At 46.5% G+C, this 14,292-nt stretch overlaps 1 protein-coding gene across 1 annotated transcript in view; it reads left to right on the top strand.

Moving 5' to 3' along the window:
• The window catches only part of LOC144157918 (uncharacterized), an 81,692-nt gene extending 67,784 nt beyond the window's left edge, over positions 1 to 13,908 (top strand). Inside the window, exons 8-10 of the mRNA XM_077688637.1 lie at positions 1,542 to 1,614; positions 6,118 to 6,208; positions 10,451 to 13,908. Coding sequence (XP_077544763.1) covers positions 1,542 to 1,614; positions 6,118 to 6,208; positions 10,451 to 10,871 — 585 coding nt within the window. The 3' untranslated portion in view covers positions 10,872 to 13,908. The remainder of the gene's footprint in view (positions 1 to 1,541; positions 1,615 to 6,117; positions 6,209 to 10,450) is intronic.
• Positions 13,909 to 14,292: the final 384 nt, after the last annotated feature.

Below are 14,292 nucleotides of genomic sequence, written 5' to 3' on the forward strand. Positions count from 1 at the left end.
CGAGAAGTAGGAGTTCAACGCATTGACTTCAGCGTACTCTTAAATAGGCCAGACCTAAACAGCGAATAAACCTACGTATTGCACTTCTCAGAGCATCCTGCTAGGAGGTAAGGGAAATTTTATTCCTTTAAATTTTGTAAAAAAATCTATTTCTGAATTTTTATGCAATTTTGCCGTTCTTTTCGCGTCATTCCGTATCACTTTTCTGGGCAGTACATGCTAGAACGTATTCCACCACCACATCAAGGTAGAGAGGCTGCTTCTGAACTTACACTCATAGTTTTTGTCTTACACCCCTACACTGTGGGACAACTGCTGCGGTTCTACTTGTCCGCAACGCACTCGATTAACAAATCCATACAGGCAACAAGAAAACTTATGCGAAATACGATGCCGAGCGTAATATGTGATTGATTGATTAATTGGTTGATTGGTTGGCTGATAGATTGATCGATCGATCGATTGATTGATTGATTGATTGATTGATTGATTGATTGATTGATTGATTGATTGATTGATGATTGTGCAGTTTAACGCGCCGACGCAACGCAGGCGATGAGGCGCGCCGTAGTGGAGGGCTCCGGATTAATTTTGACCACCTGGGGATCTTTAACGCGCGGCGAAATCTTGTACACACGATCGTTTTAGCTTTTCGCCTCAATCAGAAAAGCGGCCGTCGCGGCCGGGAATCTAACCCATGTCCTCGTGCTCAGCAGCACAACGCCCTAGCCACTGAGCCACCCCGGTGGGTCGAGCGTAATATGTGACCCAAATGTTCGATCTACACGGTGACATTACGTAGAGTAAGCATGACGTTCGGCGTTGCGGAGGTGGCAGGTATGCAGATAACATGCACGTTGTCGTTATTCGCCGAATTTTCTTAGTTGCTTGGCCATAGATTGGTCACTGCGTTGCATTGTGGTGGAGCTTAACCCCGGGATTGCCTTAGTGTGCACTATGGTTTCGAGAACAGGGCTAGTTGGCAATTACTTATGTTTAAAGCGGAGCCCTTTTTTGTCTAGTGCTCGTCCGCAGTTGAGTTAAGAACAATGACAGGGTTGGTTCCTCTGAATTGTGTACGTTGATGGCCTTGCGATAAAAATCAAGGGCAAAACTCTCTCACATTGTCGTTCACCCCTTTTCTGTTTTCCTTAAACCATGGTCGGAGCTTTACAAGGTGACTACCGCTCCTTTACAGCAACATGTGTGCGGTCGCAACCCGTCATAAAGCTCCGTCCGCAAAATCTCGGCGGGTGAATAACACACCATGATTTCAAAAAATTAACCATAATTTCGGCTTCTAAGCAGCAGGCAGATGACAAAAATGTTCCCGTAGCAAGAGAAGCCATCGCTGTATAATGAAAACTTGACAACGGATCAGGTGCTAACCAATCACTAGCCATTCTTACGAGCAAAAAGGTTCTTGTGTCTTCCCCTAGGCAGCTACGTTCGTGTAGGTTATAATTATCTGTGGTTTTATCGTCATTCTAATGTACGTTTCTTGCAGTAAAACTGTTTGCGTTCGTTTTTTTCTCTGGCAGATATACAGCGTGGCTTGTGTCATCTCATTTTACAAGAAGGCCAAGAATGGCGGCTTGAGTGCCTTCCGAAAAGGTAAAACGAAAATAGTTTGCTACTTCATTAGAAAAGACATCGACATTCAATTTAAATAGCCGCGGCGATGCTTGATTTGCAAGAAGCCCTCAGTGACATAATCTTGATCTTGCCTGCTATCAAAGACTAATCACGTTGTGTGGCAAGACGCACGTATTAAAAAGACCGTGATTCATTGCAACGAAGCAAACTTTTTAGCATTACTTAGCTCACCACATGTCCAGCTCATCAATATTTACGATAGTCGAAGTTTCGCTTGAAGCATCCCTCCAGCCTAGCCAACGCCTAAGATCAGCGCTGGCTGTTCAAGAAGGCTGTCCTAGAGACTCAATCTTCACCGCAACCCATCAATCCTTAGGGTCAAATTTTTGAAAGTTTATTACCTTAGGAAGGATATTTAAAGGCTAAAAAGCTCCTCATCTTCTAAGGTAAAGGGTCAAGCACACCTTACTACGGAGCTCATAGTGAGACCTTCTTCGGATAGTCCTTTTTTGAGGTAGGCCCACGCTTTCTCATTGCTTCCTTACCTAGCTAGCGTATCTTGATGCACGCTTCACTGCGCAACTTCTTGGTCTGCACTTAAGCAGTAGTGCTTGTTTCACAGCTCACAGCTTTGGCGGCGCCTGAAGCGTGCATGCAGCGTGCGGAGAGGACAACCGACACCGTCGGTGTCTCAGTTTGACTCGCCGCGTGTCACACAACGCCGAGACGGCAGTTTCCTCCATGCTAGACATCGTATACTCAAGCAGCAGCTTTGCACACTTCACCAGGTTTGCTTCAGATTTGTAGACAGCTTCACCAGATGGTGTCCAGTCGTATCCGGCTCCGACAGTGACGTCTTTGTGGGCAAGATCCATTCAATAGAATAGTGCAGTCACCAAGAGATTTAATCTTTTGTTTTCCTGTTTCCAACCTAAGGTAAGTGTTTCCGTACAAGGAAGCATGTAAGACGGTTTTAATTTGCCGTGAAAAGTCAAATCCCGAGCATCGTGCCAAGAAACCCGAGTAGTTAGCGCAGAAGAAGAGGGAGAGAAATGAACAAGTATTTGCGGCCGCAACCATGCCGCCCCACTGTTAGCAGTTAAATGTTTCCAGACCAAGTGATGTTTCCCCGTGAAGCCATCTAGAACCTCCAAACAATACGCGTAAAATGTAAAGATTGCGCTCATAGGCATGCGTATCCTCAAAACAGACACGATTTTGGAGGTGTGAGCGTACCTTTTTTTGTAATTTAGGAAAATATATTTCTATTATTGGGTACCAATTCTCAACACCAGACGCTCAGAAGCAGCTCGTGGTCGCTCTGGGACCCTCTTTACTCCGCAAATGCAGAACGATGATTTTAAAATTAGATGCATCCCTTGAATTTAAGTTAAAAGGGACCGCACAAGGTTCAAGAGTTTTAAAATTTCTCCTAGTTAACCAATCCCAATCCATACACGCTGCGCGCCGCAAAGTAGTCCAAAATGGAGATTTCCTCTGCACCTTTCGAATTGCGGTTGACCATTGAAATACAAAAAATTGAGGTGCGCGAATATTTCAAACTGCGAATTATTCGTGAAAAGAGATTGCTATTTGATTTGATTTCCAGCGCTCTTATGCCGTTCGAAGTAACATTACAAAAAATGAAGCAATAAATGCTGGCTCTTCCGCACGACATGCGAACTTTCAAGCTTCACCGCATGGCATGCTTTTTTGGGGTGAGCTCTTTTGCGCGACGCCATAGCTGCGCAAAGAAGGTTGACATGTGCAGCCTTACTCGAAACTACTGTATGCTAACTCTAGTGTCTGTTGGTAAAATGAATTGCTATTAGTGGAAAATTTATAAGGTGAAATGAAGTTTTCTGTCAGAGTAGCGGTATGAGTGAGATATCGAGACCTATTACTTATGGGCTTGCAGTAAGGTTATGTCAGCCAGAAGCATGTCCAGTTTCCTTTCAATGACCGTAACCACCCGTCAAATATATACTCCCCGCATGTTGTAAGGGACCCGCATTTCCACACGGCAGTGAATTGCAATATTTTGTTCCACGGCTATGGCCTTTTCTTGATCATTTATGCTTATTTTTAATTTTTTGTACCACTCTAGTATGAAGCACTACTGTATGTACCCTACGACGTGTTGAGCCATGACTGCCTAAGTCACCTATTTTCAATGGAAATCTTTCTATGCCGCACTGATAGCTTCCGGAACACAAAAAAAGGCACTAAAGGAAAGCCAACTTTACACGAGCGTCTCAATAAAAAAACGCGTCTTATTTTCGGAATCAAACCTGGGTCCCACGCGCAAAGAAGTCGACGTCTATCCGACTGGGCCATTCCGACACGATCGAAGAAGTTTGGATTTTAGAGCGAAGCTTTCTTTGCCTCACTGATGGTGACCACGCGGGAAAGCCGACTTTCTCTGACGGTGATGATGATCGTTGGTAAAGTAAAAAAATGGTTGAAACGCGAATGGTCGAAAGCCAATTTTTTCAAAGTCCCAAGTCAAACTCTGAAATCCGAATCGTTACGCCCAGTACGCACTAAAGAAAATCCAACTTACATAACGGGTTTTCACAAAGGGGTGCCAGGCGCAGGTGCACAGACAGCACTCTATCCCTGGCCAATCCCCTCCAGTGGATACTCTCCAAGCACTTCAAGGCTGTCATCATCGTAATCATCATCGTAATTAGAGCACGCGGAAAAGTTGGCTTTAGCGCAAGGCATTTCGGCGTTAGATGAAGGTGCACATAGTCGTTGCATCGCCAGCCAGTGCATCACCGGCTGCCGTCATGGCCAGACGACAACGAACTAATTCCTCGCGAGATTGGACTCGGTTTGCGGTCGAAGAAAGTTTCAAGTTTCGGCCATCTTTCTCAGACGAAAGGGCTTCGATTTTTGGCATTGTAGCTACGTTTTACAGGCTGTATAAATGATAAGGCAAATATATTTGTATAAGCAAATATTCGAGGTAATTCACAGTCAGTTTTTACTTTTCGCATTTAAAACGATACGATTCAATTCGCAATCAGTTCGTACTGATAGTATTCGATTAGGAGTCCTAAATTTCATATTCACACACCTCGAACTGAGGCCGGACAGAACGAAGCAGCGAGAGTGGGAGTCATGTTTGCATGACGAGAAAGTTTTGTCCAGTGCCCCGGGGTTTTTTTCTGATGGAGGCAAAAGACAAAAAAAACCGTGCGTGCGCCATTGTTGTGCGCATTGAAGTTTGTCCAAATTAATCAGTAATCGTAATCCATGGCAGCCGTCATGTCCGCGGGGAAGCTTCGGCTCGCGAAACACCGATATCAGTTTGACCACAAAAATTTGATAGCGATACATAATACATAACGACAATCTGAATTTAAACGTAGCCACGAGTTATTGTTTATGTCCCGCTCTGACCCGTGCACGGCTGTCGCAACTTTTCTGAAAGCGAAGCATCCCCAACGTCAGGCCACGCATGGCTGCCTCATCGTGTGCCTATAAGAGGAAATCTGGTAAGCCTTAGACGTTCGCTTATACAAATCTCCTTTGTCACCTGCATACCGGATACAAATGCTCGATTATGTAATGAACTTCATGGTAAGATCAGTACAATCTGACTGGACACCGCCTAACGCATATCGCCAACTGTCCCTTCTGCTTCGTCGTCTACTTGGCATTGGAACGAAAGTTCTTTGCTGTGAACTTTGCATAGTTTCCATATTACACGCCACCGCTGACTCAGTGATACTAAGAGGTATTAGCCAAACTATTAAAGTGGCCATGAAGAGAAAATACAAGTTGGGTTCATTAAAAAGACTGCTTTGTCCCGATAACAATGACACTGGTAGTACCGCACACTTTAAAAAAACGAACGGAGATATAAAAGGAAACGCGTAAATCAGTGGCAACTCCCCGGCCACTTTCCGGCAACTTTTCTATGACGTCACAAAATCTTGTTTGTTCGATTGACAGCCGCCGACTCAAACCATCGCTAAGAAACAATACACCGGGATTGTAGGGGGTCTCCTGATCCGGTTGATCGTATCAAGTGAATATTAACGTGCAGTTAATACACTGAAGACTATGTTTTAGTGCTGGTTAATAGTACGTCACTCCTGCCCGTATCACGCCACTGAAGCGCAAAATTTAAAAATTTTGCGGTTTCTTGTGTTTTTTTTTTGTTTAAAAAACGTCGTTCGTGGCTGGAACGGAGCTAAGTAAGGTATTGAAGGCTAGTTCTTTCAAATTAATCAAGCTTGCATTTCGTCTTCGTGACCCCTTTCAGTGCCGAATGCCGCAGAAGCGAGAAAAGAGGGATTGAGATCCGGCTAAAAGGGGAGTAAATTGGGCCTACTGAGATTTTCTATTGTGGAAATTTAATTGACAGTTGCTGACTCAATATAGTCGTACAACCTTTATGGGCAGCCAACGAGTATAAAGAAAAAAAGGCTAAAAGAAAGAGACCTCTGAAAATCTCGCAAATGACAACTCTCGCACATCGCTCATGCGGCCTCATCGACATTTTTGCAGAGCTGTCCAACAATGCCGACTACTTCTCCGAGAGGCTCGAGCGGCTCAAGGACGTCGAAGACTACGTGCCGAAGCCGATGATAGCCCCGATGTGAGTGTGCACCCCTTACCTCTACCGGTGTCACTCATTTCCCTATCCTAAATGGATAACGGAACGATCATTACCGCTTCCAACCTCAGAATGTGCTTAATAATGTCCTGCAATATCGGAACCTAGATGAGGCCTTCTGTAGTGATACCCATGAAAAACATTACAAGTTTACACTGTGGTGGCATCAACAGTTGACCCGCCACGGTTTCTGTGTGGGTAAGGCATTGTGCTGGTGAGCACGTACACACGGGTTATGTCTTGGCTGTAGCGGCCGTTTATTTTCTCACAGAGGCGAAAAAGAGAACGCCAGAGCGTCGAAACTTCACACGAACGTTAGGGGCCTCATAGTCGAAGTGCAGCTTTCCCTCGCAAAATTCCAGTTTCTTATAGTATCAGTTCTGGCGATGGGCGCGTGCTTTTTTTGTTGTTTTTTTTTTCGCCTATAAACGAGAAGCGGAGAGCAGGGTGGAACCTGTAGTCGGGTCAGCGAGATGGAAAATCATGCATACTTAACGACAATCCGAACGAATCTACGGAACTAGACGTTTGCGATAGGTAAGACATTGTGCTGAAGTCAAGGTCATGGATTTAATTCTTGACCATGGATACTGTGATTTAATCGAAGCAAAAGCCGAGAAAGCCATGAATGTGGGGTGCGAAAAGGGTTTTAAAGACGATAGTCTTTCTTGGGCTACTTAAACCCAGAAATTTTGGTCTGTCTGTATGTCTGTCTGTGTGTCTGTGACTCGATTCAGCCACCCGGCCAAAGTAAAATGCATACTGCGCAATAGTCTTATATACTCACAGCCAAATGTGAGCGTCTAAGCCCGGTTTATATGTTCCTACTTGTCAACTTTGTTCAACAAGAATAAGACATTACGCAAATATAAGACAGCAAATTAGTACACAAGGGATATTTACAGTGTTCCTTTAATAAAAAATTCACGGATGCTTGGTTTTTTGATAGCAAATGATATTCTTCATCTACTGCGGAAACCCGCCGCCTCCTGGCGGCATAGGAAAAATCACGCGGCCACAGCAACGAACGTTTCCACTAGCTAGGTTCCACGTTCTGCTTGGAACGCCCGTGGAGCACGGCACGCGGTTCTATAAACCTTGTAGTCGGCCGCCTCCATTTACTCGCGTCTCCGCCGTACTACAGCGCTGTCATCGAGGAACCTGGCCTGTAGCAGTGGAGTGCGGTAAATTCAAATCGCCTTGGGCAAACCTTTAGCGTGTTTACCTTGGGATGAGCGCGACGGTACAGGAACAGCATGAGAGGTGAGCGGAAAAGCCAAGGGGGGCATTTCCTTGCGAATGTCTACAAAGACTATCGTCTTTTGACGACATTTGCAACGAAAGGAGCAAATACGCGGCCAATTTTTCTTGATCCAACAATTCCCGATTATACCTCTCCGAAACGTTGGAAACGCCCGAGTCACGGCCCGGGGTTTTTAAATGCAGAGCATTTCAGTAACTCACGATGTCACCCGCGTTGACGTCCGTCGTAGTCCGCACCGTCGCTGTCCGCACCCCTCCCCCTACACTATATAAAAAAAATAATATCCGGCGCCTGGTTTCGATCTCTCGACCCTGCGGGCGGAACGCAATGTACATGGTGCTCTACCCACTGCGCCACAAAGCCGACACAGAATGGGAGGCTACGAACGCGCCTTATATCCTTGACTCATTCAAACTACGTCAAGAAGCTGCTGATACAACGCATTCACTACCACCAACTCCCCAAACACTAAACGTTAACGCAATACACCCACCCCCTATGCGACGCATTTACTCGAGTCCCCCTCGCGGGGAGATGGGCCCAATTTTTTTATAGATCATGGTGGCAAAACTGCGCAACCTGTAACGTAGACTGAGCAGAAGTGCACCGGAAGAGCACTATCCTGCGCGAGTCAAGCATGTGCGTCTTTGCACGACAAAGAGTTCCATTTTTTGGTGCTAAATAGCTGTAAACACCTGCACCTTTGTACGCTTGCTTTAGAATATGTCCCAGTTAGGCGATTACATGTGCACATAAAAGAATGTATGTATGTAAGTGTTCGTCCTCTTCAATAGAAATTCAGTTGATAGTCAGCGCTTGCCTTGTGTTATTCCTCTTACGCTACAAGTTGCGCTGTTTTGCCACCATGATTGCCATTCGCCAACTCTCCCAAATGTCTGTACTCACGCATTTCAGTTGAAAGATTGTTTCCTTCCCCCGGGGTCATTGGAACGCAGCTGGCTGTCACTCCCAATCGCAGGACACAATTACATTCACCCCAGCCGTGGCCTAGTGATTAGGGCACATGTCTCGGCAGCGGGAAGCAGCAGATTTGAACCCCGCCGCCGGATACCCACCGGTTGAACAGGATAAAAGTGTCCCCCGGCCCGTGGTGCCCGAGCTCTTATGGGGGTGTGTGTGCTTCAACGGGGTCCTCCAGATATGGCGTTCCCACCGCCCTGTTGTTCGCTTGGCTTAGCTTGGCGCTTTGCCTATTGACTTCATCGATCGGGATTGCGCTGTGTGAGAATCCCATTGCATTCCCATAATACCCATAATACCCAAATGGGCAGTACAGCGTTTCCGGTAGGCGTTAGGGTGTGGCATCTGAAGAGTACTCCGAAGGTCATGTGTTCGGTTTCCACCCGGAGAGCATGTGTTTCTACATTTTTTTTCAAGGATTTAAAACATTTTTATTTTCACAGAGGGGAAAAACAGATGAGATGCTTCCCCTGGGCCTTTCTTGGTGTTCTGGACATCTCGCGTTCCTTCCGATGTTCATTAATCACTTCCCAAATAGCCGAAGGGTGGGCCGTGGACACTATCAGCAGGCCATGCGGCATGGGCCACCCTGCTTAGGCTATGTTAATACAAACGACGCAAAAGCCATGTCGTGATCTATGGACGTAAAAAAACGGCTTGTCACGTAGTTCGCTTGTCTGACACGTGAAATGACGTTGTTCTTTACAGTTATTACGACAGTGGAGGCAACAGTCTGAACCCGACCTTATGCGGGCAGCGCGTTTAAGGGCGGCAGCTTCTCTCTTCTTTTTCCTTAAAATAACGTCGACAGAAGCCGCTTCGTCTTCGTTGCTTTTTTTTGTTCTTTTATCTCGCCTCGTTTTTTAGCCTTTTTAAACCGGTGTTGTTGCTTTAGTAAAGACAAGTCTAACATACATTTTTATTAAAGAAATGCTGGTATTTTCAGTTGTTTACTTTTAAGTTTTACTTAAAGTTGTCTTTTTTCGCTGAACAACGTTAGCATGTATAAACCGCGCCACCAGCTGTAGTATTTAACAACGTATGGGTACGAGCTAGTTGGTACTCATTATAACTCCGCTAAGCGCAGCAAAAAACACAGCCCGTGGGAAACACGACGTGAGGTGCATGGGACGTAGGCGCGGGTGGTCTACAAGTTGCCCCTTACTTGTAAAAAAGCATACGTAGGCCAGACTTGAGGGTTCCTCAACACTCGTTCAAGGGAACACTGTAACAAGGTACGCAAAGTCAAAGATAGTAATTTGGCTATTTATTGCCAAAAGTCCGACGACTGCGAGCCTCTGTACGATGCGTGCTCCGTCATATTTCGAGACGCGGATCAGCGCACGCGAGAGATTGTTGAGGCCGAGGAAATGCAGCGGGTATATGACTGTGTCAGTAAGACATCCATATCTTTAAGCCCGAAAAAGCAGGCCTTCTTGGATAAGCAGTTATCACTCATGCATGCATGACAGGTGCGTGGTTGGCTTCGCAGTTGCGTGATAAACTCCGTAGTCATTTGATCGTGTTCTTTTCTATTTATATGTCACGTTGTTGTTATTAAAATTCAGTTGTAAGTAGTGCTGGTCCTTGTCTCCCACGTGCTGTGTTTTCTTTTCTGCGCTTAACAGAGTTGTAATTACAGCGGTAGTAGGTGGGAAAAGACTCGCCTGTATATAATTCGTGTGCATTGTCTGCTATTACAGAAATGTCTTTTTCCACATCTTAACAGTCCCTGTGAGTCGAAGTAGGCTTCAGAAAAGCGACTCAGGAGAAGTGAAAAATAAAATTGTCGGAGTTCACCGAGGTAGTTCGCATACAAAAAAAAAAAAAAAAAGAAGAGACCGAACCTGTCTCTGAAGGCCCGGATAAAATTATTTTGGGACTCATCTTACAGCTCCCAGATACCTGAGCTGTATGTGGTGAATCACTGCCGTACACATTAGCTGCCGCTATGGATTGAATTTGCTATTTTGCCGCAGGCAAAACGGCCGCCACAAGTCGTCCTTCTACGTGAGCAGCCGTCCTGCGGGCGGAGGCGGCGGCTCGGAGCGCGGCGGCATCCTGGGCGCCGGAGTCGGCGGCGCGCGGCTGACGTGCGTGACGCCCACGACGTCCACAGTGTGCGGAGGCGAGGAGAACCCCGAGGTGAAGGTGCAGGCGGCCGACATGCCGCAGGAGATGCAGCGCGCCGCCGTCGAGTCGGCCAGCCAGGCGGTGAAGCTGTACTCAACCGAGAAGCACGTGGCCGAGAGCATCAAGCAAGACTTCGACCAGATGTTCCAGCCCACATGGCACTGCGTGGTCGGCCGCAACTGGGGAAGCTGCGTGACCCACTCCAAGCAGTGCTACGTGCGCATGGCGTACAGGGACATGACCATCCTGCTCTACCGCTCCATCTGATCAGCTCCGCCACGGCGCCCCAATCAAGGGCGGGCCCAGCGGTGAACGTGCGAGGGGACAGGCTCCCCCGGTATTTTTCAGGAGGAACTTGCTCGACTGACGCCGTGCGCAGTCAGCGCTCGGTCGTTGATGCGCGTCCTGCGACAGCCAGAGTTTGCTATCCCAGTGTTCCGCCGGGCGCTGCATATGCCCGTCCAAAGAGCACGCGCTTGTGTCGGACAATTTCAGCACGAGAAAGAGGTGCTCAACGGTAATTTGGTCTCGCGCACAGCCGGTTCCTCAGTGAACCCCGGCGAACACCTAGTTCACGGGTCTGCTGTGAGCAGCCTCAACCACGCCGCATTGTGCTTCACGCCGCATTGTGCTGTCCGAGTCACATATTTTCATGCCTTATTTCGCCCCACAGGCTGCGAGTTCATGCAGCACCCGATCTATTTCCTTCTTTTTTGTTATGAGCGCTGCTCTGCAGGGCCTGTTCGGTTCAGAATGCCGTAGTCTACAACTGCTGGCATGTCAAGTCTGTCGCACTGAGTGTACGCTGTAGGCAGCCTGTTGAGGCGCGTAGGTAATTTCGTGAATCCTCATGAGCAGTGTTCCCTTCAAAGCCACGCGCAAAGCCTTGGACATCTAAAATGTCTTCAAATCGTTTGTAAACTAAGCCTATGGGGGCCAGAACGTTAGCACGGTGAAAGAGGTGCAAGCTTTGCTGTAATAAACGAAGGGCAGTTCTCTGTTGAACTTGGTCGAACCAATAAGTAAGAGCTGATATCAACCCAGCCTCGCTAGCGTTAGTGGACGTTGTACCCATCGAGCGAGTTGGAATCCTTTGCATGTTTGCCCGACAACATCGTATGCAAGCAATGGGAATAAGGGCCTAATCACTAATAGAAGGTGGAAACCTGCTGGCGTGCGTTCCTGACTGAGGACAGCGGAATGGTGTTTAAGTTTCGCAGTTTAATCATGAAACACCAGCAGCAGCACCTAGCCAAGGCGAATAACTTTGGTTTAGTGAGGCTTCTTTGGCTTTACTGAGCTTCTTTGGCGCTTTACTCAGCATGCATCGTGCACGTACTTGTCGCTGTGGGCGTGTATTGGCAGCTTGGACGAGACTACTTGTCAGCAAGAACTTCACGATAAGATTTAGGGGGAGGCGACCCCTATAAGCTCTGCATGAATGGCGCGATGTGAATTGAGATAGAGACGCTTTAATTAGCCCACAGAAGGCTTCTGTCCATGAAAATGCTTCCGCAATGGCTGTATCCTGGCTGGGAAGTCTTTGAAAACTACTGATCAAGGGACACAACTTGGGTGGGACTATTTATTCGATGCAGCGATGTCTACTCTAGGCATGCGCCTTCGAACATGTCGATACGAGTTTACATAAACGTTACGCACTGAATTTCTTGTTTCATTTAAGCCTCCAGAAGCAATTTCCAGAAACAATGCTGCAAAGTAACATGGTTTGGAATTGCGGAACAAAGGATCCACTCTGAATGCTACACACATTCAGTTTCGTGTGTTCCTCGTATTCTAAAGAGGTTGAAACGACTTCTGAACGCGTTCAATCCGTGCTTTAAAGCACCTGCCTCACACGCACACGCACCTGAAAAAAACAACAACAACGAAAAAAAAAACGGGGAAGAATATCAAGAGTAGGAGAAATTTAGGAACTGCATATGATAGCTCTACTTTGGTGACGTTACTCCGTAAAGATTTTTTTCGAGATTAAAAGAGGGTCTGCATTTCGAATCTATGCGTGGGCATTTTTAATACTTGTGCGCTAAGGTGTGGGATGTACGGCTTGCTAACGACGTAATGTAGTGGGCTGAAGATTCGTGCAAGTAACGAAAGTATCATACTGTTCGTCATAGATGCATGTACGGTTTTTTCTTTTGTTATCGTTGCTGCATACAAACTTACACTTGTCTGCTCGCCGTCGTCGTTGCACGAAACAGGCTGGTGCGCTTATTATTGATCGAGTGTTTTGAGTGCGTGCGAGAACAGTGGCCGAACATTGAGCCACGAGCTCGCCGATCATGCTTCACGGGTCCCTAGGAGCTGATCATTTAAATCCCCTGCACGATGACCTCAACGACCAGGACATACCGAATGTCACAAATTGAAGTCAGGAATGTGAAACTCATGGAGGTTGACAGCCAAAGAACATTCAGCTTGCAGTTTGTAAATTTGATGAGACAGCTCAAAAGAACAGCGCTGTCCGGTGAAGGCATCTGAACATATATAAAAACAGAAAAGGCGAATGAGAAACGAGAGAGGCGGTTGCAACACATATCCAGCCAGCAACACCAATACTCCCGTTTATTACCCACGAATTGACTTGAAGGCCACACGTTTGCTTTTTGTGTAATAACTTATTTATTGTTTCGAATGTAAAATGTAAGAGTATCTCCAGTCGTAACTTCCGCCATTTTTTTCTAACGTTTTTTACAAAGTCTGGGCATAAAACTTTGATAACATTTTTTGTTCTTTATGAATGGTGCGCGTCCAGTATTCAAATTACGACAGTGTACAGGTGCTGTGATGTTGTGCTCTAACTCAGGCGCCGAGAATTCAGTGGCCACGCATGCAGAAACACGGCGGGGCTTTGAATCCCATATGAAAGCAGCCTACTCGGTGATTGATCGGCCAATATCCCTTAACAACTGGTCGCTTGTGTATCATAAGACAGACCGGTCACCGTCCCGTTTCGAGGCCCCAAGTCATTACTTATGCTATCAGAGTGAAGACTTCGCCCTCATCTGCATGCATTCTCCCGCGCTATGAAACCCCCACGTGTCATGCTGTCGTGATAGCCCTAGCGAGTTCTTTTTGTGAGAAAAAAAATTTGTTTTTGATGCCACAAATTTTTTGTTGTTTTGTTTCCACTGTGTATGCCACGAAGTTTCTTCGGGTGATCTGATGTTTGTTAAAAGGAGTACGAAACTGCAAAAAAGAGGAAATGTTGTATGAAAGCGCATTTATTTATTTTCAATGAGATTATTTTGGGTTGTACAATAGTATTTCTCTTTTTGAAATGTCGCCGAGCACTGACATTCGTAATACCACAGTAATAAAGATTGCATTTTCACGTCACACATTTGGGGCTGAATTATTCGCGTTCCGCGTGGCGGCGCTACCGTTAGCGTACATAGTTCTTGTGAGCAGTCCACGTACTGTTTCCGCGGTGAATAAAAACAGCTGCAGAAGTTTTCATGCTAAGTACCTGTCCCCACACCGCTCTGCAATCTTGTGTAGGAGGGTTTCAAAAGGGGCTCAAATCTCCTGGGTAACCTCCTTCTCTGGACCAAGTCCATGTGTATGTTAACAAAGCTAATAACAAAGAGCCATGAAACCCCGCCACAAGGCTCAAACATTGCGTGGTTCATGTGTGCGCCTGAGAGAGGGATGTGATAGAGAGAAG

This window comes from Haemaphysalis longicornis, unplaced genomic scaffold (genome assembly GCF_048455015.1).
Source record: "Haemaphysalis longicornis isolate Haplotype H1 unplaced genomic scaffold, Haemaphysalis longicornis Haplotype H1 scaffold_1, whole genome shotgun sequence".
NCBI classification, from domain to species: Eukaryota; Metazoa; Arthropoda; class Arachnida; order Ixodida; family Ixodidae; genus Haemaphysalis; species Haemaphysalis longicornis.